We start from the raw sequence: 27,038 nt of genomic DNA, 5'->3' as shown, positions 1-27,038 counted from the left end.
GCCGGCTTGCATCCCACCTACTCTGTGCTCCCCGGCCTCTACCTGTCCCCTTCTGTAGACTGCTTTCCCCCACCCAGAATGGGGGATCAAGGCTAACGTCTCTGGCGTGTCTGAATGTCTTTGGAAGTCGGAGGTGAGGCCCGTCCTTCACTGTCTGTGGATGAATACTCCCAGAGTCCCCTTGAAAAATGTATCTCTGGAAAATGTGCTCGTTGCCTGGGATGACAGTTTATTATCTATTATCATCACAGTGTTAAGTCTGTCTAGCACTTTGGGGCTAATTTTCCAGCATGCACAGAGATCATTCCTGCTGTTCCAGTTAATAACTTAATAAAGTAAAAGAAGGCATTTGTGTGTGCGCCCATCAATCCCGGCTGGCTGCTGATACTCAGGCCCTGGGAGCGGGGGCCCCCTTGGTGAGGCCCCTTGGTGCGCCCTGGAGGCCACCGCCACCATGCCCGTCTCGGGGTTCTGTCTGGCTCTGCACGGCTCTTCCATAGAGTTAGGACAAGCGTCAGAGCCCCCTGCATTGTGCTGCTATAGCATCTGCACCTTATCCTCACTAGAAAGTCTGTTGCTTTCTATTTTTTATGCTCTTATTCATCAGCTTTAAACGAGATAACGGGCGTCCCCCAGCAAGAGGGATTAGAAATTGGATGGAAACACTGAGGAATATTCAGGAAGAAAAATGGGCTGAGGATGTAGCTCTGTGATAAAGAACTGGCTTTGCCGGTACAAGACCCAGGGTTCAATCCCCATACTTGATGTGGGGGAGGGTGAGAGAATGAGAGAAAAATCATTTTATTTTAGGGGACGGGTCTTCCAAGCTGTGCTCAGGAGGCCCCCAGGGGCTCTCCGGGCAGTTCTCAGAGCCAGTGGCCAGTGCGTCAGTGCAGGAGTCCTGCGTGCTCAGGGGACCAGGTGCTCGGCATCATGCCAGGACCAGCCACATGCCAGGCTTGTGCTTTAACCCCAGGGTAGCTAACCGGCCCCAGAAACAGCTTTCAAGCACTAGCGAGTTCTGAGGTTTAAATCCTTTGCCAGGAGGAGTAAGAGGAGTATGGAATGGACCTCAGCTCAAACAATAATCCTGTCCCTGAGGACATGGAGACACGTGTGGACGGCTCACAGTGCCTAGAGGTCCCTTCCCTAACGTGGGCCCCCCTGAAGATGACGCCGGTGCCGAGATGATGCAGGCACCAGAATCCCCTCTTGGGTAGGGGGCGGCTGCAGGTGTTTTGGGTGAGTTCAGGTGAGCCTGTGTGCTTGGGGCCCTCGGGACTCCTCTGAGCCCCGAGGCTCTTACCCAAGCTGACGAGCACCCGCTGCAAGGCCTGGTAGGAGGACGTCTGCAGGTCGAAGAGTGAGAGTTTGTAATCCGTGCTTAGCTGCGCCTCGTGGCGGATGGTTTCAAACAGGGCTGATGCCCGGTACAGCTGCCAAGAGGTCAAAGAGTGTTACCCACGTCCCCCAAACTACTGTCCCCTGCTACCTACTCCCCCGAACCACCGTCCCTCACCGTCCATTCCCCTGATCCACATCCTGTGATCCCCGACTACACAGCACCTCTGCTTACATCCCCGGGAAAGCCTGAAATTTGCTCTTAAGGGGCTGGAGTGATAGGACAGCAGGGAGGGGGCTTGTCTTGCCGAGCAGGGTTCTATCCCCGACCCCCCACGTGGTCCCGTGAACTGAACACTGTGAGGGGCAATCCCTGAGCGCAGAGCCTGGGGTAAGCCCTGAGCACCACCAGGTGTGGACCCCAAACAAAACGAAAAAACAAAACAAAACAAAAAATTGCTCTTAAGATCTGAAAGGCTGAATCTTTATTTCCAGGTAGGTTCCGAGGCCCTGAAGAAGCATTAGATCAAGCCCAGTCAAATGCTGACATTTCTATTTGTATTAAATTTTAAAAAATTATTATTATTATTATTTTTTGCTGTTCCTTGGGGCCACAGCTGGTGGTGCTCAGAGTTTACTCCTGGCAAGCTCAGAGGGCCATACAGGGTGCCCCCTCTGATAACATTTCTGGATGGATAAGGAGATCTGGGTCAGGACCACTGGTTATAAAGGCTGTGCTGTAAAATATTTTTAAAACGTTTTCTTGGGGCTGGAGTGATAGCATAGCGAGTAGGGTGTTTGCCTTGCACACGGCCAACTCAGGTTCAATTTTCAGCATCCCATACAGTCCCTGGAGCAACGCCAGGAATAATTCCTGAGTGCATAAACCAGGAGTAACCCCTGTGCAATGCTGGGTGTGACCCAAAAAGCAAAGCAAAACAAAACAAAAAGACGTTTTCTTAAAACACACACACACACACACACACACACACACAAAACACACACAAAACACAAAAAATAAATCAGCCTTTCAGTGACCACAGCACCAATTTTGAACCAAACAGGGAACAAAAAGTTCCTCTTGCCCCCTGCCTGGCCCCCCACCCTGGGTCAGCACCCTCATGTCTCAGAGCATGGAGAGGCCGGAGTGAGAGTGAGGAGAATGGGGTGCTCAGGGCAGGAGGGGGTGGCTGAGGCTGGAGGCCCTGAGACAGAGAGACTCTGAGCTAGAGAAGGGGGGCGGTACTGGGGTGGGCTTTCTGGGGATGTCACACTGTAGGTTGGACACGGGACAGTGGTGGGGACACAGCCCCACTGTGGCCAGGATGCCCCAGTTGTGATCGCCGGCCACCTTCTCCCCGGCGTTTCCAGGCTGTTGTGGCAATAGGTTCCTGCAAGTGTCAGCCCTGGAAATCCCAGCAGGAGGGAGGAGCAGGAGAGCCACCTGTGGGCGGGGCTTGTGCCTGACATAGCTGCCCCCCAGGGTTTTGGGGACACAGGTGCTTCCTCTCACCTGGTGCTGGGCCTCCTCCAGGTTGCCGCTGGCCCAGAGGGACAGACCGAGTCCGTGGCGGATTTTAGCTTCGTCTTCTCTGCGGCCAAGTTGCTCAGCTAACCTCAAACCTGGAAGGAGGCAGAGACGTTTTACCAAACACTAAGAAGACAGACGGTTCACCTGGCCAAGGAGAGCTGGCCGGGAGCTGGCCTGGGGTCTGCACAGAGAAGGTCAATGACACAGCCTGTTGGAAGCTCCATCCCTGCCGGCCTCTGGCCACCGTGGCATCCACCTCTCCTAGATGCTCCCATCCACTCATCCACGAGTGCAGTCCAGGGCCAGAAACGGGCACAGACACGGCGGCGGCTGAGGGCGTCTTACCTGGCCGCCCTCCCAGATGTGAGCCCCGCAGGTGATGTTGTGAATGAAAACTCCTGCTGGGTAAACTTAACACCCAACCTGGTTTGTGGGCTGGCAGATGCCTCGAAGGCCAGTTTCACCGTTCAGCCCAGCAGCTGAGCTAACACACAGGCTGACAGGGCAGCATCTCTGGCCTCGTGCAGAATTCTCACACTGCAGACTGAGTGCCCCTACCGTCGCCGTGCCCAGCTGATCTGATCTTCGCTTTAATGCAGCTGAGGTACCTCTGAAGCCTTCCCCACCCCCGCCCCGAGCCAGTGAGTGTGTGACCTGGAAGCTTTCAATGAGGCCACACTCATCCGACTGGGCCTTCAGGTAGCCCTACAGTGGTGGTTATTTGCCCATCGCAAGATTCTGGATTTCAGGACCGCGATCACCTCCAGGGACTTTGAGGGAGCCAAGGCGGAGGGCAGCCAATCACTGTCTGCACCTTTGTCCTTCCCAGCCTTCTCTGCATCTTCTGGTTTCGATTACACAGGAGATAACATGAATCACCCTGGGCTCTGCCTCAAATCTGCACGCAAAGACAAGACTCCTCTGTCCCTCTCTAACCGAGGCTGGGCAGGCCTCTCTCTGCCCTGGGATGGGCTGGGTCCGGGAAGAGAGGCTAAGAATGGATGCTCTCCGTTTCCAGCCTGCAAAAGGCTCTGAGTCTCCAAACGCACAAAACCCAGAACTCAGACATGGCCTTGGGAGGTTCAATCCTGTTAGCAGACCGCTCAGATACCACTAATACTTTGATTTTGGTATTTTGTTTTTTTGATTTTGCTCAGATAACACGAATACTCCTCGTGGTGCTCAGAGCTCACTCCTGGCGGGGGGGGGGGGGGGGATCTCAGGGGACCCAATGTGGTGCCAGCGATCAAATGCGGGTCTGCCTGTACAAAGCCAACGCCCTGCCCGCTGCACCGTCTCTGAGGTCCAGCGGGCATATTTTTCACCCTTGAGACACCTCACAGAGAAGGAACACAGATGATTGGTGGCGACGGGGCAAACCTGTGGGCCACTGTTTCAGGGTAGACGTTTGCGTGCACCTTCCATGGGCTGGCAGCATGCAGCCTTCAGGAAAGCTAGCTACTGCCCACGGACTCTGGGTCTGGGGCCTGGAAGTGAAATTTGTGGATGGAAGGGTAAGAAGAACAGACAGGGGACTCGGCCTGATTCCCAGCAGAAGGGACCCTCCTGGGGCCAGAGGTGGATGGAGGTTCAATGACGAAGTGCTACAAGCCCACAGACAGGCTGCGATCCGGCCCCCTCCAGGGTTTCGCCTGCTTCTGCCTCTGAGGACTCTGAAGTCTCTTATTTACTCGTCCCCGAGCCTGGTGTGCCCAAGGGCTAGTGGCAGGGTCTGGACAAGTCACTTGGTGGCTCTGAATTTCTTCCCGTCATTTGTAAAATTAACAGCTGGACTGAGGATTGGGAGCTCGGAGCGTCAAACCCAATCGCCCGATGGAAAGATGGGACGATTCAAAAGGCTCAGACCAGGCCCTGGGTGAGACATTGTGGTGGTAGGGCTGGGAGCTGCCATCTACAGACTCCAGGCCGGTGGGTGCCCCTCCCGGGAAGAGGGTAAGGGCTAGTTCAAAGGGCACTTGGAGGGCGGCTGTGCCAGCCCGGAGCTGTCAGGGAGAGGCACCTAGTCAGGCCGCGAGGAGACCCGGGGATGGGCGCCATGGAGGGGCCCCCACGAGAATGTGGGTCTCTGCCGGGCTCATGACCAGAGAAAAGACAAACCCCAAGTGAAGATTCCCATGCGGGTAGGGTCCGAATCACCATGGGGCAAACTGCTGTTTGGGAAACAGAGGAGAACTCGGGCATCTGAAAGGGGGCAGCCCAGCTGCGAATCACCCCCGTCAGGTACATGGGAGCACGAGGGAGGGAGGGAGACCTCAGGGCCAATGCAAGGATTGAGCACTTGAGGCAGAGTATCTGCCAGCCTCACCCCCAGCCTGGGAGCCTGGAGGTCCATCAGCACCCGTACCTCGCCTGACCCACGCTGCCCTCTGCTCTACGTTCCCGTGTCCAGGTCTGAGTCCGAGAGCTGAGTGCCCCATCCCTATTGGTTAGAACCCCCTCCCTCCAAACCCCCCGTGTGGAGAGGTTTAGGGGCCACAGCCCCACAGCCGAGCCCCACATTCTCACCCACTGGTCCCCCGGTGAGTGAGCCTCAATCCTTTGAGCCTTGCGTGGTTTAGCCGCCAGCGGGAGCGGCAAGATAAACCCTCCAGGGTCTCATGATCCTTAAATCCAGTTCCACAAAGAAGCCTGGGAATGACAACAGCTTTTTGCTTGCAACCAGCAAGTCACTCCTTGCCCCAGTGTGCAGATGAAATGGGGAGGGAGGTAGGTGTGTGTGTGTGTGTGTGTGTGAGTGGGTGTGTGCATGCACAGGGGAGACACAGAAGGGGGCCTTTTTAGTGCAGAAAGCCCCAACCCTGCACACAGAGGTGGAGGAGATCACCGGGCATCTCCCAGACCCCTCTTCCAAAGCAGGCATCCGAGGACAGCTCTGCATGGACCCTACCTGTGCAGAAGGAAAAGCTGCCACTTCCTGGCTGTGCCTCAACACCTGGGTGGCACAGACACTGGCCCCTGTGGGGAGGAAGTCCTGGGAAAGGGGGCCCTGGTGGGGGCCCCATCAGCACCGACTGGCCTTTGTACATTAAAGCCACGTGGGTCTTTTCTAGAGGGACAATGGGTGGTGCCCCTGACGCAGGCCCTGCCCTTCCCCAGGAGCCTGGCTGGGTGCCATGTGCGTGGGAAGGAACTGTTCACCCTGGGGAGGGCTCTGAAAAGCAAGGGGTCCTGGTCCCAGGCTGGGCAGAGCAATCCCAGCAGGAGACGCCCAGTAAGGCCTCAGTTCTACGGAGAGACACCTGGAGGCCCCGCAGCTGGGAGCCGGGTGCTGATGCCGCCCACTTCCTCCGGCCTGCCCTGTGGACATGCCACCTCAGCCGACTGGGAGAGCCACGGGCCCTCAGCCTTACCTTCCTGTAGGTACATGACGGCCTGCGAGTAGTTCTGCAGGGCGTGGTGGGTGCGGCCCAGGCTGCTGTAGGACACGGTCTTGGCCGCCAGGTCGTTCATCTGCGCGGCGATGCTCAAGTGTTGCTCCTGGTACACCACAGCCCGCTCGAAGGTGCCTAGCGACTCGTAGGTCAGGCCCAGGTTGCCGTAGGCCCGGCCCTGGCAGGTGGGGTTGTTGGTCTCCTCGGCGATCTGCAGGTCGAGCTGGTGGTACTGCAGGGCCGTGTCGTACTCCCCCATCTGCTGGTAGACGCCCCCCAGGCCGCAGGCCGCGTCGCTCTCCAGGGCCCGGTCCTTCATCTCCCGTGCGAGGTGCAGCTGGCGCTCCAGGCAGGAGATGGCTTGCTCGTAGTTGCCCAGTTGGCTGTGCAGGCTGCCCAGCTCGCCGTAGGCCTGCGCCTTGTTAAAGGCCTCCCCGAGCTCGTGGGCCACCACCAGCCGCTTCTCGAAGCACACGAGGGCTTGCTGCAAGCTCCCCATGGCCCTGGGAGAGGGGGGCAGGGGGGGAAGGCAGACAGAGAGGCAACGATATTATTTCGTGCAGGTGCGGACATGCTAAAGCCCCCGAGAAAATGAGACGCATTTGTCACTGTCACTTACGATAGGAGCGCTTAACTCCTCTCCTGGCTAAGATCTATCGCGTGCCCGGGAGAGTGAGATGCAGGGGAATTTCATAATCTGGAGAGCAATTCAGAGAGTCATCCCTGGGTGACCTTCCCGGGGAGCTGGCGACTCACCGGGACCCCCACCCCCCCGGAGGGGACATAAAATATATTCATAGGCGCGATGATGCTGAGCGGGCCAGTCGCTTCTCCGGGGCCCCCGGTGTCCACTACCGCTCGGACGGGGCTTTTGAAATCGCTTTACAATGGCTATAAATCTTGGACCCTAAGCTGCTCTAAGTACTCTGCAGGGGATGATTTAGTCTGGCCCCTGCCCCTTCCTCCGCTCCAGAAGCCCTAATCCCCCGGCTCTCTGAACAGGCCGTATATTCTGGGAAGAGAGACCTTCCCGGGGGTCTCCACCTCCAGAGAGAAAAGGCTCCTCTTGGCCTACGGTGGGGTTTCTGGGCAGGGTGGAGGCATGGCTTGAGAGAGCCTGGCTGGGGTTGGGAGCCGGCCTCCAAGCCAGTGTGGAGGGCACGTGAGTGTCTTCTGACTGGCTCTCATTTCTGGGCCACAGTCTGCTCCGTGCCGCATAGCGGGGGATGGTACAAGCATTATCATGGACATGGCACGATCCGTCTGGCCAGGGACGTGGACTGCCTGGCCTGTGTGACAGCTCATGATGATGCCATCCTGCAGTCATTAGGAGACTCTCCCTAGGGGCAGCACAGTGGGACCCCCAAGGAAGAGACAGGCAAAGCACGTGGCAGAACTCCTTTCTGTTACCCAGGAAATCTTAGGGAAAGTTAAACGGGGTCACACTCTCTTTGCCTGCTCATTCTGAAGGCATCAAAAAGGCCCTGCGTTTGGACGCAGGAAGCCCTGGGTTGGCCTTTCTTTCTTTCTTTCTTTCTTTCTTTCTTTCTTTCTTTCTTTCTTTCTTTCTTTCTTTTTCTTTCTCTCTTTCTTTCTCTCTTTCTTTCTTTCTTTCATTCTTTCTTTCTTTCTTTCTTTCTTTCCTTTTTGGATCACACCCGGTGATGCACAGGGATTACTCCTGGCTCTGCGCTCAGCAATTACTCCTGGTGGCGCTTGGGGGACCATATGGGATGCTGGGAATCGAAACCAGGTTGGCCGCATACAAGGCAAATGCCCTACCCTCTGTGCTATCGCTCCAGCCCTGGGCTGACTTTTCATACCACTCAAGTTCTATCTGCCTGGACCCAGACCCAACCTCCCAGGTATATCCATCTCTTCCCTTTTATTTATTTATTTTGCTTTGGGGGGGGGGTCACATCTGGTTATGCTCAAGGGTTACTCCTGGCAGTGTTCGGAGGGGGACCATATGGAATGCCTGGGATGGAAACTGGATCAGCTGCATGCAAGGCAAATGCTATGCGTTGTGCTATGCATTGTGCTATGCGTTGTGCTATGGTTCTGGCCCTGTCTCCTCCCTTTTACTCACCTGCTAACATTCCCAGCCTCATTCCAATCACAGACACGTTTTGCAAGCAGCTGTGTGGACATCGAGCCATCGAGCTCCCCCTGCAGAGCTCCAGCTGCCTCTGCCCCCCCCCCCCCCACCTCCCCAAGCGGGCCCATCAGCCCTTCTCCCCTCTGTCCGCCTCACCTGTGGCCATTCCCGAGACCCCGGTACGCCTTGGCTTGGTCTTGCATGCGGTTCAGGCTCTGGGCGACCGACAGGTACTGCTCGTAGTACTTGATGGCCTCCTCGTAGTCCCCCAGGGCCTCGTAGCAGTCCCCCAGGTTGCCGTAGGCGCGGCCCCGGTCCAGCACCGCCTCGCTGCCGCTGAGTTGCTGCAGCGTGGCCAGCTGCTGCTCAAAGTAGCCGATGGCCTCCTCCATGACGTTCATGTTCATCTTGGTGATGCCCATGTTGCCGTAGACCTGGGCCTCCAGGCCGGGCTCCTTGAGCTTCTGGCCCAGCTCCAGCTGCTCCTCATAGCACTTGAAGGCCATTGTGTACTTCCCCAGGGCCATGTAGACGGCGGCCAGGTGCCCGTGCGCCCGGCACTCGCCCGGAAGCTCGCTCAGCTCCTGATACACCTCCAGCTCCTGCGTGTGGTAGCCCAGGGCCTTGTCGTACTTCTGGAGCATGCGGTAGGCGGTGCCCAGGGCGGCGTAGGCCCCGGCCTCCAGCCGCCGGTCCTTCACGTGGTGGGCCAGGCCCAGCTGCTGCTCGTAGAACTTGATGGCGCCGCACACGTCCTTCTTGCAGATGAATATGTCGCCCAGGTTACCGAGGGCACGGAACCTCGCCTGGGAGTTGTTCAGGGACTGGGCCAGGGACAGCAGGTACTTCTGGCACTCCTCGGCCTTGCTGAAGTTCAGCAGGGCCTTGAAGGCCAGGCCCAGGTTGCAGTAGGCCTTGGCCTGGCTCAGTTTGTCGTGCAGGTCCTTGGCGAGGGCCAGGTCCTGCTCGTAGTACTTCACGGCCTCCTGGTAATTGCCCAGGCAGTAGTGGGCGTAGCCGAGGTTGTGGCAGACCTTGCCCTCTCCTTCCATGTCCTGGAGGTCGGGGGCCAGCCGCAGGTACTGCTCGTAGTAGGGGGCGGCCTGGACGTACTCGCCCCGGGAGCAGTGGAAGTTGCCCAGGTTGCTGAGGGCCCGGGCCTCGCTCTGGATGTCACGCAGCTCGCGAGCGATGTTGAGGTGGTTCTGGTAGTGCTGCAGGGCCCGGTCGTGGGCGCCCAGGGCCTGGTAGGCCACGGCCAGGTTGCCATGCGTGGAGGCCTGGGAGGCGCGGTCGTTGACCTCCATGGAGATCTGCAGCTCCTGCCGGTGGTACTTGACGGCCTGGTCGTACATGCCCAGCGCGTTGTAGGCGTTGCCCATGTTGCCGTAGGCCCGGCCCTGGGCTGCGTAGTCGCTCAGCTCCTGGGCGATGCAGAGGTGGGTCTTGTGCAGCCTCAGTGCCGTGTCGTAGTCGCCTTTCATCTGGTGGATGATTCCTGCAGAGGGCGGGAAAGAGGGAGGGGACGATGAAGGAAGGGACACACACGGCCAGCGGCCACTCGCATGCCCTCCAAGCTCATGAGGGAAGCCAAAAGGAAGAGAGGGCAGGAGCGCTCCAGAGGGAGGGGACACCCAAGGCTCTGAGCCTCGACACCCAAGAAGATCACACGGACAGCTTTGGTGACAAAAGTCAGGAGGGTTTGTTTTTTTGGGGGGGGGGGCATTGCACACTTGGCAGTGCTCAGGGCTCTGTGCCCAGGGGATCATCAAGGAGGCTGAGGATCAAACTCAGGTTGGTTGCCTGCAAGTCAGTCACTCTAGTCGCTGTGCTATTGCTCCGGCCCCATGAAAACCCCATTTTTACATCATAGGCTGAGATCTAAAGTGGAGAGGTGAACTTGACATTGGAAATGATACTAAACAGTGAAGAAAAATCCCAATAGTTATTGTGTGTAAAGATCTCATGCGGTGTGATTTTTTTTCCCTTTTGGGTCACACCCAGCGATGCAAAAGGGGTTACTCCTGGCTCTACACTCAGGAATTACTCCTGGTGGTGCTCAGGGAACCATATGGGATGCTGGGAATCAAACCTGGGTTGGCCGCATGCAAGGCAAACGCCCTCCCCGCTGTACTATCACTCCAGCCCCACACAGTGTGATTTTTTTTAAAGAAAATGGGGACCCCATTTACTGAAGGAGGCAAAGGCTATTTGTGGGAGCAGAAGCCACCCTTCCAGCACATGGGGGAGTCATCAGTCATGGGTGGGGGGCACAGGGATGCTCATTTCCCATCACAGTCAAACAGACACAGTGGAATACTATGCAGTCGTTAGGAAGAAATGAAGTCATTAAGTTTGCTTTATCCATGGATAGTTATGGAGCATATCAAGCTGAGTGAGATGAATCAGGGGGAGAGGGACAGACAATGAAAACACTCATTTAGGGGATATGAAAAAACACAATTATGAGAACAATGCCCAAAGACAATAGAAATTAGAGGAGGGAGGGAGGGAGGGAGAGGGAGAGGGAGAGGGAGAGGGAGAGGGAGAGAGGAGAGAGAGAGAGAGAGAGAGAGAGAGAGAGAGAGAGAGAGAGAGAGAGAGAGGTGGGAGGTGGGGGGTGGGAAATGTACACTGGTGTAGGGACCAGTGTTGGAACATTGTATGACTGAAATTCAATCACGAACTACTTGATAACTATGTGTCTCACAGTGATTCAATCAAAAAAAGAAAAAGAATAAACCAGAGAGCCTGAGGGTCACTTCACATATGCAACTCAGCAGCCCCCACATTCTGAATATCCCCTACACTGATCTGGTTGCCCTGAAATGGGTCAACATTTTGCACTGGTTTTAAGCTTGGAAGAGCCTGGGAAGGAGCACGTGAGCACTGTTGTGCGTACCCTACAAATCCTGCTCCTGGGAATGTGTCCACGGCAGGCACAGGGGAAATGTAAGCACCGGGCAAGTAGCCCTCTTCAATGTGGCCTTGGAGAGGAGCGTGCAGTCTGAGGCCTGAGAGGCAGCACAGTGTTTACAGCGCTTGCCTGGCATGCAGATGACTCGGGTTCAATGCCCAGAACCACCTCTGATCCCCGAGCAGTTCCAGACGTGATTCCTGAGCACTGAGCCAAGAGTAAGCCTTGAGCACCACTGAGTATGGCCCCAAGCCAAAAAGAAATACCCCTACTTAGCTCACATCTCCTGGTCAAAACTCTTAAAGAGCAGATTATTGGGCCATTGGAAGCATCTTCAATGGCAAACATGGGGGAACCCCATTAGTATGTTTGCTTTATCAATTCAACGGCTGCCATTAAAAACGATAATGATGGAGACTAGACAGAGAAATGAAGGGACGGGGATGACAGGGATGACGGGGATGGTGCTTACATCAGGGCAACTAGAAAAAGAGGAGGGCAGCAGGGCTCTGCGGCAATGGTGTGGGGGGCTCACTGTGTGCCTGGGGGAGGCCTGCAGGGGACAAGCGCCTGTATAAATCGACTTATTATGGGACGGGATTTGGATGATCTTTTGTTTCAAAAATCTCTTGTAATGCTGCAATATTGAGTTTACCGTCAGCAGTAATAGTATTTCAAACAACCTCATAAACTCCGCCGTAGCTGCTAAGCCAAGCGACTGTTTTTACAAGCCATTCAAAATGAGATATATCATAAATAGGAAGCGGTTCCAAATGAGGGCGATCATAAAAGAAAGCTGGGAGGTGGCGTTAGGAAGAGGGCTGGCCGACGCCAGCGGCAGCTACGTCAGGGGCTGCTTCCCTGGCCTGGCCTTCCTCCCTCTCTGGCCGTCAGCGTGGTGAGCTGAGAAGGGTTGGTTGGCCACATTTTTTGGGGGTGAGGGTGGGGGCGGGGGAGAGGGCCCATGTCACTCCTGGCAGTGCTCAGGGCTTCTTCCTGTCTCAGTGCTCAGGGATCACTCCTGGCAGTGCTGGGGTGGGGAATCACATGGGATGTCCAGGGGTCAGCCCCATGCAAGGCAAGTGCCTTAAACCCGTACTAAGTCTCTCTGGCTGTAGACACCTCTAGACATCAACTGAACCTAGAGGACGGGACGAATCATAAATATTTTTCCCCCTCTCTGAATTTTTTACAAGTTTATCTATAAACTGCACTGGAGCAATAGCACAGAGGGTAGGGCATTTGCCTTGCACATGGCTGACACGGGTTAGATTCCTCCATCTCTCCCAGAGAGCCTGGCAAGCTTACCGAGAGTATCCCGCCCACACAGCAGAGCCTGGCAAGCTCCCTGTGGCGTATTCGATATGCCAAAAGCAGTAATAACATGTCTTACAATGGAGACGTTACTGGTGCCCGCTCGAGCAAATCGATGAGCAATGGGAAGACAGTGCTATACAGTGCTATCTGTAAAGTGAGGAGAATCACAATCTTGTTATTGACCGTGAAGAATGGTGGGAAGGTCAAATGAAGGCATGCAGGCACATGATCGCTGCCTGTGATGACTCAAATACTCCCTCGAGGGAGAGGTAAAGTTTGGATAAGACAGAAGCCCCTCAAGTAGTTATTGTGCCTGAGTAAAATATCTCATAATGAAGAAATAAATCTGTTTCTCTGTATGATGGAAGGACATGGTACTACTAAAAATTGTGGTGAAGAAGTTAACTGACATGGGAAAAAAATGACAGTATTTGAGGGAACAGTCATCAAACAGCACATTTCGCTAAAAACCATTTCCAGGTATGTGTACACACATCTGTTGGTCTGTGTACAGACATGCACGGCACAGAATGTATTTAAACACGACCCTAATGATGTTTGCATGGGGGGAGTGCTGTGCTGATTTTTCTTTGGCTTATCTGCATTTTCAACGTTTTTCAATTATGAATTTGGTGGAAAGAGGACTGATGGGATTTGGGGAACTCAACCAACAGTGGGAATCACATTCCTGGGGATTTATTCTGTCTCCTTGAATGCCAATGCCAAGGGCAGTGGACCGGTGGGAAGCAGAAGAACCTCTCTGTCATTTACGGAACGAGAGGACCTTTAGCAGTGGACTCTCTCGGTACCCTTAGAGGAGATGAACCCAAAATAGAGGGTTGATGAGGACCAGGGCTACGCTGGGGCAGGGGTTCAGGGGGTGGGGGGCGTGCAGCGGGCATTTCAGCACGGTGCTTGGAGCCCTTCCTCCCACTGCCTTGATGCTCTGCCAGTGATTCCCCACCCTAAGCGTTTGCATTTCCCTCCGTGATTTTGGATCCAACAGGACACTGGTGGTGAAGATGACGTGAAGCAGCAGCAAGCAGTGTGAGATTTGGGGTAAGGCAACGGGGGAAGTCCCGGAATCCTGAAGACACAGGTGGTAAGCTAGCACTGTAAATCACCATGGAAACATGGTTCTCACTTGCCTTTGAGAAGTCTTGTTTTAGAAGCCTGGCTCCAACCGTAATCAGCTAAGTTTCTTTTCTTTCCTTTTCTTTTCTTATCTTTTCTTTTCTGCTTTTTGGGTCACACCCAGTGATGCTCAGGGGTCACTCCTGCCTTTGCACCCAGGAATTTCTCCTGGCAGTGCTCGGGGTTCATATATGTGGGATACCAGGGATCGAACCCATGTCAGCTGTGTGCCAGGCAAACACCCTACCCGCCGTACTACGGCTTCAGCCCCCTCAGCTAAGTTTCCTTTTTGTGTTTTGGGGCCATATCCGGCAAGACTCAGGGCTAACTTCTGGCTCAGCGCTCAGAGATCACTCTCCTGGTGGGCTCAGGACCGGAGTGCTAACATCCTACCCACTGTGCTATTGTTCTGGCTCCTGATCTTAACACTTAATCACTTAACTTCCCATTAGTCGTCAATTTGCTCGAGCGGGCGCCAGTAACGTCTCCATTTGTCCCTGTCGCGTGCTAGTGTAGCCCAATGGCATCTGTTCGCTCCGGGAACATGAAGGGCCTCAAACCGATCGTTCATGATCTTGACGAAGGTGGGCAGCCACGCGGTTTTTTGACATCCCGTGGAATCCAGTCGGTAACAGCTCTAGTCCAGCGGTCGTCTTTAAATCTCATTACGTGACCAGCCCATCTGATTTTCGACACCTTGGCAAATGAGACAGCGTCCCTGATTCTTGATCGTCGACGGATGTCAGAACTCCGGATTTTTTTCTCTCATTTGAGTGAAACGTGATATTCCAAGCATAGCTCTTTCTATTCTTCTTTGGGAGACCTGAATGGCGTTCTCATCTTGTCTGCTCCCGGGTAGGGCCCAGGTCTCTGAGGCATATGTTAATGCAGGAAGAACAGTGGAATCAAAGAGATGTGCCCGGAGCCGGAGGTTCTTCGTCCTCTTAGCTATTTCTTCGACGTTCTTGAAGGCGTTCCAAGCCGCTCTCTTCCTCCTGCGCAGCTCGGGTGTCAGGTCATTTGTCATGTTGACCTCTCGACCTAGGTACACATAGCTGTTGAATTCGGAGATGGTCGTTCCATTGAGAGCGAATGGGGCGTCAGGAACGAGGCTGTTTCTCATAAACATTGTCTTCGTAAGATTCAGCTGTAGTCCTACCTTTCCACACTCACGTTCAAAGTCGGCCAGCATTTGTGCCGCTTGGCTGATGTTTGGTGTTATTAAAACAATGTCATCAGCAAAGCGGAGGTGGTGTAATTGCCGACCATCTATCTTCACTCCCATTCCTTCCCATTCTAGTCATCACATGATGTTCTCGAGGGTGGCACTGAAGAGTTTCGGTGAAATGGTATCACCCTGCCGCACCCCTCTCTTGACATCAACGATCACTTCTTTGTAGAATGGTGAGATCCTGGTAGTGAATCCACAATACAGCTCACGGAGGATCCTGATGTATTGGGCTTGAATGCCCTGATTGGCTAGGGCTTCAATGACCGCTTCCGTCTCAACGATGACTGCCCTCCGACGTCCTGATGGATCGATCACATCCTCCAGAACGGCAATGGAGAAGATTATCCATGACTTCTACTCAAATCTCTTTGATAGCCATGTCCACTTGCCCATCTTAACAGTCTTCGTTTTTCTTTATTTTTTTTCCCCCTCTACCGAAAACTTTGTTTTTGTGCTTGCCTTATGACTAGAGTCAGAGATTAGAACCACTGAAAAGCATTGAGAAGAGAAACACAATCGTGTCAGTGAGCTTTGCAACTCCGGGCTTGGTCTCCGGACACGCGGTGAGCAGAGCAAGAGGAAGGATGGAAGGAAGAACCCTGAGCCGCTGCCCCTTGGTTTTCGGAGCCTGAACTGGTTAACAGGGAGCAGTTGGGATGATAATGGTTGCCCAGGGCTCATGGGCTCGTGACAGAAACTGGTGACGGGTGAGAGGGTCTGACCGCCAGCCAGTGCGCACGGCCCCTTCTCCTCCTCCAACTTCCCAGGGGGGCCTGTGGGATGGAGACGCCCGAGAAGGTTCCCAAGCGCTGAGATGCACAAAGACGCAGGCTGGGGTGCAGAGCTGGTGGGGCTGGGGCAGCGCGCACGGTGTCCATCTGCCCCGTGTCTCTGCTGTGTGGCTGGGCACCCCTCCTCACCCCCCTCCCCAGCCCAGCCCACCCCCTTGCTCTTGGCAGCTTTTCTCTTTGTTGAGGCAACATAAAAGCGGCCCGAGAGCTGCCAGCAGAGTGACTGCACATGCTGAGGGGATAATCTGAGGATCCTCCTTCCCTTTCCACGCCACAGCTTGACTTTCCAGAGCTGTCACTCAGATGGCAGCGCGCAGAGAGGGCCCGTCAGCGGGAGGGTGGGCGGCGAAGGGCAGCAGGCACGGGAACTCAGCGGAAGCCCCGTGGGGGCAGAAGCTGCTCATCCGAGTCCGGGGCTGACACCGGGTGTGGGACTGGGGTGGTGGCAATACCCCCGGGGGTTCCGGCCCTCTGGGTCGCGAATGGTCAGTGCTGTGGGAACAGCAGCGGTTGCTGACAGAGGCTGGTGGGCGCCCAGGACAGGGGACTGAGGGGACACAGCTGGTGCTGGGCACTGCTGTCTGCTCCCGGGAAGGCCACCAACAAAGCCCAGGGAGGAGGGAGCTGGTCCGGGCTCTCCAGAAGCAGTTCCCACTGCAGTGAGAACATCAGCAAGAATGCAAGGGAGCAAAAAAGAACTGCAGATGCCTTTTCCTGCTGGGAATTCTCTGAAAGTGAGAGGGACCCCGGGCCCGTGTGAGGGGAGGGACAGGCCATGCCCCACGTCCCATTATTGCTGTGGAATGTCTGGGGGCTGGGCCCAGGAAGTGCCCGCTGACCTGAACAGCCAGGACGAGCAGATGCCAGAGGAGAATCATCAACCTCACCCCTGTTTTATCAGCCCGCCAGCTTTAGCTCAGCGAAAAATGCTGTGCCACGTCCCCCCTGCCCCTCCTTGCCACCCCTATGCCTCCTCTGTTAGGAATCATAAAAGGGGAGAGGTTTTGGTCTTTCTGGGGAATCCTGCCCTAGGAGACCTCTCCCAGAATCCAGGAGCTTCAAGGCTTTCTTTGCCCTTCCTTTCCCTGCTCTTAAGATCTTGTCTGGGGGCTGGAGCGGTAGCACAGCGGGTAGAGTCTTCCTTCCTCCCCACTTTCCTTTCTTCTTCCCTCCCTTCTTCTTTTCTTCTTCCTCTCCCCTCCATCCTTTCCTTCCTTTATTCCTTCCTTCCTTCCCCTTCCTTCCTCCCTCCATCCCTCTCTCCCTCCCTTCCTTCATCTCTTCCTTCCCTTTCCCTTCTTTCCTTCCCTTCTTTCCCTCCCTCCCTTCTCTTCCTCCCTCCCTTCTCTTCCTCCCTCCCTCCCTTCCTTCCTTCCTTCCTCCCTCCCTTCCTTCCTTCCTTCCTCCCTTCCTTCCTTCCTCCCTCCCTCTCTCCCTCCCCTCCCTTCCTTCTTCCTTCCCTCTCTCCCATCCTTCCTCTCTCCCCCCTCCTTCCCTCCCTCCCTTCCTTCCTTCCTTCCTTCCTTCCTTCCTTCCTTCCTTCCTTCCTTCCATCCCTCTGCCCTCCCTTCCTCCCTTCCTCCCTTCCTCCCTCCTTTAGAAACATTTAGCACATTCTTACCCATTCCTAACCAAATCACCACTTATTCTCAGAAGAACCGGAAGACACCTTCCTAGGCTCACGGTATAAACGGTGTGATCCAGGCCCAGGGCGGGACGGGAGCTCATGGCAGAGCCGAGGCCGGGATTCCCAGCCCACAAATCCTCAGCTGCACCAGCCCACCTGCTCTCCAGATAATCAGGAGACACGAAGACACGGGTATTAGTCTCACCGGGTAAGATGCGGAATAGTAGCTGTGCTTTAGAGAGTTCTCATCTGTTAGAAACACGGACAGGTGTATTTTCAGATAAAATGACACGGTGCCTACAATTTGCTTTAGAAATGCTCCAGCAGGAGTGCTCCCTAGGGGTGCAGCCCGGTGAGTCTATCTTGCATCTGTAAGGCCGTGACTTTGGCCCCCCAGCCCCGCCCACATCACGGAGAGTGGCACCCCTTACCATCTCCCGTGGACTTCCTGTCATGCTTCAACAAAATGTGCGATGCCTCATCCACAGTGACTAAGCCACGATCCCTGGTACCACCAGCAACAAAAACACGCCAGCAGGGGGGGTGGGTGGGAAATGAAGTGTATGTTTAGGAGAACAGCCGGAACCTGATTAGCAAAATGTTTCTCACTGGATTCTGAGGGTGGGGGTTCGGCTGCTATTCTTTGGGTCTGTGTGTGGGCAGAGAGTTCAATCAGATGATGAAGCCACCATGGGGGGCGGGGGTGACAGGTGTGACCTTCTGGGAAAATCATCTTCAGAGCTGAATGCCAATGTGGAAGTTTAAGTTCACTTTTTTTTTTTTTTTATCTCTGGGACCTCGGCTGAGAAAGAAACCAGCCTGGCTGCCCACCTCTGTGGCCTTCTCCAGGACGGGAGGGAGGCAACAGAAAACCCAGCGTGCTTTGTCTCTGGGCTTTGATTTACTCGTAGTTCTGACATTTAATTTTACTTCCCATTTCCAAGGCTCTGAAAGGACAGGCTGATCATCGGTGGCCAAGAATGATTGTTCAGAGGAGTGTCTCAACCTCCACTGAGCGTTCTCATCACCCCTTTTCCTGAGAAGGGCTCCGCTTTCTACAGGGACCCCTTTGGCCAACGTTAGGGGCCCTGGCTCCTCTCCCGCTCAACTTCTGGCATCAAGTTCTCTCTTTCTTCACAGACCTTAACATGTCTCTGTGCATCGGGCCCAGAGCTTGGGGAGAGGCATTCAGTCAATGGCTAAAATCGAAGGCACGAGACCCAAATAAAGGTTCCCCATTAGAAATACAGCCAGGTGGAGTTCTCTTCTTACCTCATTTTCAGGTTACTATAAGTCCAGAGACAAGTCTCCTTTATTTTAGCCAGTGGAGCAAGTTTGGAGGTAGATGTAGGTATGTAGACCACTTGACCACCTGACATCCCGTTACTCATCAATTCGCTTGAGTGGGCACCAGTAACATCTCCATTCATCCCTGTTGTGTGCTAGTGCAGCCCAATGGCATCTGCTCGCTCCAGGAACACAAAGAGCCTCAAACCGTTTGTTCAGGGTCTTGACGAAGAAGTCTGACCATCTCGTAGGTGGGTGGCCACAATCTTTTGATGTCCCATGGAATCCAGTTGGTAACAGCTCTAGTCCAGTGGTCATCTTCAAATCACATTACGTGCCAGCCCATCTGATTTTCTACACATTGGCAAACGAGACAGCATCCCTGATTCTCGATCCTCGACGGAGGTTTGAACTCCGGATTCCTTCTCTCACTTGAGTAAAGTGTGATACTCCAAGCATAGCTCTTTCAATTCCTCTTTGGGAGACCCGAATACCATTTTCATCCTGTTTTTGTAGGGCATCAACATACATCTGAGATGTATGTTAATGCAGGAAGAACAGTGGAATCGAAGAGACGCGCCCAGAGCCGGAGGTTCTTCATCCTTTTAGCTATTTCTTCGACGCTCTTGAAGGTGTTCCATGCTGCTCTCTTCCTTCTGAGCAACTCAGGTGCCAGGTCATTCGTCATGTTGAGTTCTTGACCTATGTGCTCACTTCAGAAGCACATATACAAAAATTGGAACAATACAGGTATATAGATATGTATAGATAATAACCCTAGAGACTATCTATATGAATCTATGTCTTCGTATAGATCTCTCTCTCTCTCTCTCTCTCCATACCTTTGCTGTGGATATTTAAAATCAAGGAAACTTCCAAGTAGTGCTCAGGAACTATGGGGGCCTCTCTAGTGATTCACAACCAACTGGATCATCAACTCAGCACAAGGGCCCGAGGATGTAATTCTGATTGTGCCCTGCAATACCGGGGTACCCAGGCGACCCCAGTGATGCTGAAGGCCTCCAGGACATACCTGGTGGTGCCCAGGGGGGCTCCAGGGAGGCACCAGGTGGTGTTCTGGGGGACCATGAGGTGCTGGGATGTGAACCTGGGTCAGTTCTACTTAACGGCTGGACCAGCTCCCAGCCGCAGGTATGGATATTTCTAGATGCCAGAGAGTACCAAAAGGACTAACATGATTTCAGCGATGAGCATCTCCTGGGGAGGTAAACTCTCTCCGAGGACTGGCAGGAGGCTCTCATTCTCCTGTCAGACCTCTGGAGGTTTGAGAACTTCCTCTCAAGGACAGGGGCCTCTAGGGGGCAGCACCGACCCTTGAACCAAATAAGGCATTTGCAGGGTCTGTGATGGGCTCCCTTCCTGGAAGGAAGGGGAAGTGTCCTGGAAAGAAAGGTGGTAAGATTCAGTAGCCATTTCTTCTCAACGAGGCACTGTGTGTATAGTATACTGTTGTGGCAGACCAGCCTCCTGACAGCTCTGGGGAACAGATGGATTTGCAACCGAGCTCAATTTGCATCTAGGGAGCAAAGACAGACTACACAGTGGAGACCGGGGAAGTCCCAGGGGGCTTGGGAATGGAGCAGGAGGAAGGAGATGTAATCATATGGGGGGCGTCACCTTTGGAGAACTCTTAAGCCATCAGCTGTCTCTTCCGCTATCCGTTATCTTAATTATATCTGTCGACTTTCCCCTCCAAACCCACCAGGCCCTTCCTGGTCCTCCCTAGGGGTAAGTGAAGCCAAGAGTCTGTCATCTTCTTTCGCCTACACAGCAATTTAGGGAGGCCGGGCGCAGGACACGGGGCGCTGGGTCACAACGCGTTCGCTCCAAGGGCCCTCCCTTGGTCTCCATGCGGAACAGTGTGCTCCAGTAAGGGCAGGGAAGCCCTGCCCCTTCCCCCAAATGAACCCAACCCACTGGGCAACATCTCTGTTTTCTTCTCCCCTGCTTTCTGCGGTAAAATTACAAAATTGTACGTGTTTCAAGTAGGTAGTGGGATGACTGAATACATGGAGGCCTTCTGAAATGATCACCACAGTCCATGAACATAAGCAGACCGTGTGTGTGTGTATGTGTGTGTGTGTGCGTGCGTGCATGTGTGCGCATGAGCACATGTGCTGAAACATCTTCTGCTACACTCTCTTAGCAGATTTCAAAGTCAAATAAGCATCGTTAACTAGAGTCACTATGTTACACATGAGCTCTCCAGAACTTATCCATCTTAGGGCCAAACTTGGGGGGGAATCAAGAGCTGTGGGAAGAGATAGAGAGGGCCTCATTGCTCAATCCCCGACACCCTCCTCGTCCAGCAGATCTCTCTCTGTCGCTCCCTCTTGCCCCAGTCCAAAGGCCTTGGCCCAGTGACAGAGCCAGGAAGTTGGTTGGGAGCTCGCTCACCCCTGCTGAGGTTCCGAAGCTCTCAGATATGTCCCACTTCCTGTTTTATGCCAACACTGCTCAATGGTGAACGGCTCAAAAAGTCCCCAGTCTTGGACAGCTGTGGATCCCAAGGCCAAGCTGTGGGGAAGATGAATTGCACACTGGAGCGGAGGAAGTGATCATTAAACCTATTAAGAAGGAAGGAGGTGGCCAGAGAGGGGGGGGGGTCTGGAGATGGATGGCCAGGCCGGAAGTGCTGGGCACAGCCGTTCCTAATGGTTGTGGTGGGTCCCTGGCAAGAACTTGGGGCAAAGCCCAGAACCCAGTGAAAAATTGGCTGGGCCTGCCAGGCTGAGCCCCGCCATCAGTCACCAGCAAGGGAGACCTGGTCTCCATCCCGGAACACAATCAGAGGCGGGGGGCACCCCTGGAAGTGAACAAAGCAGAGGATGTTACGGGGAGCTGGCGTGATAGGAAGCGAATGGCACTTTTATTTTCAGAGGTCTGGGGTGGGCGCCCTGGAAGGCAGAGATAGCGACTCCCACTCCTCCCTTGAGCAGAGTTTCTTTCTTTTTTTTTCTTTTTTCTTTTTTTTTTCTTTTTGCTTTTTGGGTCACACCCGGCGATGCTCAGGGGTTACTCCTGGCTTTGCACTCAGGAATCACTCTTGGCGGTGCTTGGGGGACCATATGGGATGCTGGGGATCGAACCCGGGTCGGCGACGTGCAAGGCAAACGCCCTACCCGCTGTGCTATTGCTCCAGCCCCCAAGCAGAGTTTCTTAAGAACCAGACTCGCCCCATTGAGTGGGGTCACCTTCTAGGGTTCTCACCAGGCTGCAAAGGATGGCACAGATCCGTTCCCAGGGTGTGGACAACCAGATTCCAAGCCAGGCCATGCAGAGAGCAGCCCAGCACCCCTTTATCTTGGCCTGCGCCACATCTGTACCCCCACCATTCGTGTGGCCTTTTCATCAACCTATAGGAGCCTTGACGCATGTTTCCCCCATTCTAAGTCTCCTCACTGTCTCTAAGTTTCCCCCAGATTCTTTAGAAGTTGGACCTGGCCTCGTGACTCACTTCATCCAGGGAAATTCAAGAAGGAAGGAAGGAACAGAGCCCCGTCGTTCTCATGTTCCCTAGCAGGAACACCTGAGCACACCCTAACAAATGGGCCCATCCAGAGCCAACCCTCCTCGCTCTGGGTACCACCTGAAATTTTCAGCCATGCACTTACACAGTTGGGGAGAAAAAAATCTAGTGAGTAGACATTTCCTGAGGTGGGGATGGGATGAGCTGGCTACATGCCAACTCTGGTTAAATGCGTCCAGGAAGAATCTACAAACTTGAGCCAAATATTACCTTGCATGCATACAGAATGGGTTTCACTTATTTATTTATTTATTGGGTGGACAGGGGAGGATGTTGGGCCATGCCTTGCATTGCTCAGGAACCATTCCCAGCTCTGTGCAGTGCCTGGGATTCAATATGGGATCAGAGGGATGCAAGGCAAGCAAACCTTCCTCCCTGGACTATATCTTCAGTCCCTAAATTTAAATTTAATTTTTTTCTTTTTGGGTCACACCCAGCAATGCGCAGGGGTTACTTCTGGCTCTGCACTCAGGAATCACTCCTGGCAGTGCTCAGGGGACCATATGGGAGGTTGGGAATCGAACCTGGGTCGACCGCATGCAAGGCAAACACCTTCCCTGCTGTGCTATCGCTCCAGTCCCTTAAATTTAATTTGAATGTCCAAGAGTTAGCTGATTTGGAGGAGAGGTGGGGTAATGAGGTTGGGCCACACCCAGAGGTTCTGGGGGCTACTCCTAGGTGTAGGGTTGGTCCCAACAGTGCTTGGGGAAGCAAACCTGGGTGGTCCACATGTAAGGTAAGCACCGCCATCCCTGTGCTATCTCTCCAGCCCCGCTGATTTGGTTCTTAATCACGTTTTCTTATTAGAGAGAGCAATGAAGGAGCTGGGAGCCAAGGGTTGGAGCATGTGCCCTGCACGCAGGAGGTCCAGATTTGATCCCTAACACTACAGCCCCTACTCCCGACATCATTTGGGAAGACACCCCCACACTGCCTCAGCACTATTCTGAGTATGATCCCAAAATAAATGAGGGGGGAAAAAAAAGAGCAAAAGAACACTGAACTCTACTGCGTTCTTCCACATCAACATTCTCTGGAGGCTGGGGTTGGGCACTCCTGATTGTGGGGGTCCGAGGGGAAGAATTCGGCTCCCCCCATACCTGCAAAGGCCGCACTCTCCTCCTTCATGTTTTCCTACCTCTGCCTGTATTTCCTCAGCCTGGGTTTTCTATTTCTATTGATTCCCTGTCTGATGCTGGAAGGGGAATCAAGTCCTTTATGGAGTGAAACGTTCTCCAACAGGGAAGCACCCCAGAACCCTTGTTCTATCTGTAGCCATTTGAGCTGCCCTTGCCTCGGGAACCTGCCTGCCTCCGGGTTGCCCTCTGGGGTCCAAGTGCGTGGCAGTGGGCTTTATGGCCCCAAGTCCACCAGCCTTCATGATGCGGATGAAACTATGACGGGGTCACTATGTCTCCCCCCCCGCCCCCATAAGGTTGTTCACATTGGTTACATTCAATATTTCAACACCAATCCCACCACCATTACACCTTCCCACCACCATTATTTCAAATTTTCCCATCACCATTCAAGCCTGCCTGCCAGGGGCAGATGCTAGATAATTTATTTTCTATTGCTTATTATGAATATCATGAAGGGTCACGGCTGCGTGCTTCTGGAATTCTAAAATTGTAAATGGTTGGGGTCCAGAGACATCTCTGTCGGGAGCTAATCCATTTTGAGATTCATTTGGGAGTTTCTGGATCAAGGCCAATGATGCGCTGAGATGGTGCCTGGAGGCAGATCATGGGCGTGACAGCCAGGACCCCAAGCGGGTAGGGAGATGGGAAGGGCGGAACCCATCTCTGATGCTGCCACGTGGCCTGCAGTCTTAGTCCTTGAACCAGCATACCTGGGTTTTGCTTCTGGAAGCTCATGGCCCTTGGGGTTTCATCTGGAGTGGGCAGAGAGGGCACACCCGCTCCATTTGAGGGGGTCACCATGTCTTAAGGTGGAAGGCGCTGTGGCCAGACTGTTCCCTGTTCCTGGCTTGACCACCTCACATCACGGTGCTGTCTTGTGTTCTTTAGGGAAGTGACTGCTCGGGACCTCATGTCTTTATCTGGCTCAGACGGTGGTGACGAAGCCAAGCAAAATGGAGAACGCCAAAGAATGACACCCCATTGTCTATTGTATTCCCGACTGCTCCAGCGACCAATATTTGAAATCATTAACCTTAAAATTAAAAATTGTTCCTGTGCATCATCATTTGACTCCTTAGTACAAGTCAAAGTGTTGCATACCACCACATCCCCAAGGTGAGGGCCCAAAGGAGCTGGAGTCCAGATCAACAGAGAAAGCCTTAGTCTGGGGCTGGAGGCGACCCTGGTGAGCTCTGCCCATGATGCGCCCACTTCTTTCAGGGGCTCGTGAGCACGGAAGAGATGCAGGTCCCCACAGCCCCACCCAGGTATTTGGAAACTCACAGTGGAATATTTCTGACTGTGGACAATAGCGTCCAACAGCATCACACTGAGAAACACAAAGCTCTGAGGTAATTTTATCCCCTGGCACTCACTCATGACCTGACAAAAACAACTTCATTTCTGTACTGTTATCCAGGTGAAGTAGTTAAAATAAATCAGCAAGGCTAATTAATTAGGAAGTCTGCTGGTTCGTTTCCAACAGTTGAGACAAAACAAAACAAAAAAAACGAGAAACTGGAAGCCTGAATCTTGAAACCTGGCTTACTGGCTTTGTACCCGTATAATTCACTGGGAAGATAAATGAGAAGATGCCAACATATTTCATTTTGATAACATCATCTGATAATTAGGACATTTCTTTCTGATACTTCATAAAAGGGTAATATTATGATGCTACTAAAATAATCATAATATTACAAATGATGGGGATGATGGAAGAGCAATAATCAAGACAAAATATAATACACAATATACAAAATTCTCCTTTGGAGATCTAAGAATCAGTGACGTGATATCCCAAATATGCACTTTCAGAGTTCTCTCCTAAATGTTAATCTCACAAGTACTACTGCCTACTAATTTTATGTCTGATAAACTAAAGCTCAAAACACGTCTGTGGAACTGGGGAGCAGAGTGACAACTAACATTTTCATGGTGCTTAGCGGTTTGCAAAGGTCTTGGACCACCATTGTTTGGCTCTGGAACAAAGGTCAAGGGCCAGGTCTGCTCCATGAGGTAGTTTGGAGAGATCAGCAGGGTCACTGAGTCACAGAGCAGGGACCAAGAGGCCAGCCACGGCCCCTGGGCCCAGCACTTTGCCTCTGTGGGACTCCGAAGTGGTCACTGAATTCATCTCTGCAGCCCAGGCTGAGGACAAAGCCTCGCCCCGGGACAGCCCTGTGCTGTCCGCCCAGAAAGGATGTGAGGATGGCAGGGTCTGCCCGCCCGGACCCACAGGGAGCCCTGGAAGTGCCTGGGGAAATGGAGGAGGAGCAGACACGCTGGCCAAAAGAACAGCCCTTCAAAATGATTTCACTTTGCAAAGGCAATTGCAAAGACAGATGGGTTTCCCAGCCAGGCTGGAGAGCGAATTATGGAAGCAGCTTTCCCAAGGCAATCAGGTCTGAAAAGCTTCATTTTAAACATTCACACTGGAGAGAAAACTCAAACTCTATGATTGTGTGAAGTGTTCGAGCTAGATTAAGCATAATGCTATCAAAACAAGTGATTCATATATTCTGCTCATTTGTCTATTAATACGCAGGCTGTGCATGTGGGCGACTTCAAAAACGTGGAAAAGAGCAAAGCGGGATTGCAAGTGGGAATCCTTGGCTTTCTGTTTCCCGCCCTTTCGGCTTAATTGTGAGGGATTTATTTAGAGCGTTACGGGTTCCTGAGGCTGGCTCGCTCATGCACATCACTGAGTTGATCTTTGAACACGTCCTGCTAGAAGGTCCTTGCAAACCACTTTCAGGTAAACCCTCTTTATTTAAGCCCCCAGCTCAAGTGATCAGAGGAACCTGTAGCAATCACTCAACTCGGGGTCCTCAAATGTTTGGTGCAGCTGGCACACCTCCATTCAGAAAGAGGTCAGTTCCTTTTCCTGTCTGTCTGTCTGACCTGCTGCACCAGCTCTTTGTCCTCCTACTGCTAATGCCAGCCAATTAGTTCTTCCACAAATAAAGAAGCCTCTGGATCAGATCTGCTCCCATCCTGTAACCAAACAAGGGTCAAGGTCCAGCACAGACTTGAATGCTTCTGAGGTTTTCCTTTTGGTCTTTAAGGGTGCAGGTTTTTATATTATTTAGCTTCTAAAGAGAATCAAGGTAAAACATTATAATCTTAAATATATATATATTTAAGATTATAATGTTTATAATCTTAAATATATATATTTAAGATTATAATGTTTTATATAATATAAAACATTATATATATAGCTGGAGCGTTTTATATATATAGCTGGAGCGATAGCACAGCTGGTAGGGCATTTTCCATGCACATGGCCGATCCAAGTTCGATTTTTCCGCCCCTCTCGGAGAGCCCGGCAAGCTACTGAGAGTATCTCGCCCACACGGCAAGGCCTGTCAAGCTCCCCGTGACGTATTCAATATGCCAAAAACAGTAACAACAAGTCTCACAATTTGCTGTGAGATGTTACTGGTGTCCGCTCAAGCAAATCAATGAACAACGGAGGACAGTGCTAAGTATATATAAAACACACGATGTTTTGAAAGTGCTTCAGCCAGAGAGGAGAGGCTTATTCGAGTCTCATTCTTGACTTCTCCCCTTTCACCTGATACCTCTGTCTAGCAGCTGGAAAGCTAAACTAAATTCATTTTCCCAGGCTTTTTGGGTATCTGGTGTGTTGGTGTAATGATACTGTTGAGGTTAGC

General features: G+C 53.1%; 1 protein-coding gene across 1 annotated transcript in view; it reads right to left on the bottom strand.

Moving 5' to 3' along the window:
• TTC28 (tetratricopeptide repeat domain 28) overlaps positions 1-27,038 on the bottom strand; it is a 716,021-nt gene that overhangs the window by 80,463 nt on the left and 608,520 nt on the right. The window contains exons 7-10 of the mRNA XM_056116601.1: positions 8,519-9,860; positions 6,244-6,767; positions 2,855-2,964; positions 1,307-1,436 (exon numbers count right to left, since the gene is read on the bottom strand). Coding sequence (XP_055972576.1) covers positions 1,307-1,436; positions 2,855-2,964; positions 6,244-6,767; positions 8,519-9,860 — 2,106 coding nt within the window. The remainder of the gene's footprint in view (positions 1-1,306; positions 1,437-2,854; positions 2,965-6,243; positions 6,768-8,518; positions 9,861-27,038) is intronic.

This window comes from Sorex fumeus, unplaced genomic scaffold, assembly GCF_029834395.1.
Source record: "Sorex fumeus unplaced genomic scaffold, SorFum_2.1 ptg000032l, whole genome shotgun sequence".
Taxonomy (NCBI): domain Eukaryota; kingdom Metazoa; phylum Chordata; class Mammalia; order Eulipotyphla; family Soricidae; genus Sorex; species Sorex fumeus.
Note: the sequence above shows the minus strand (reverse complement) of the source record. Positions and strands in the feature narration are given on the sequence as shown.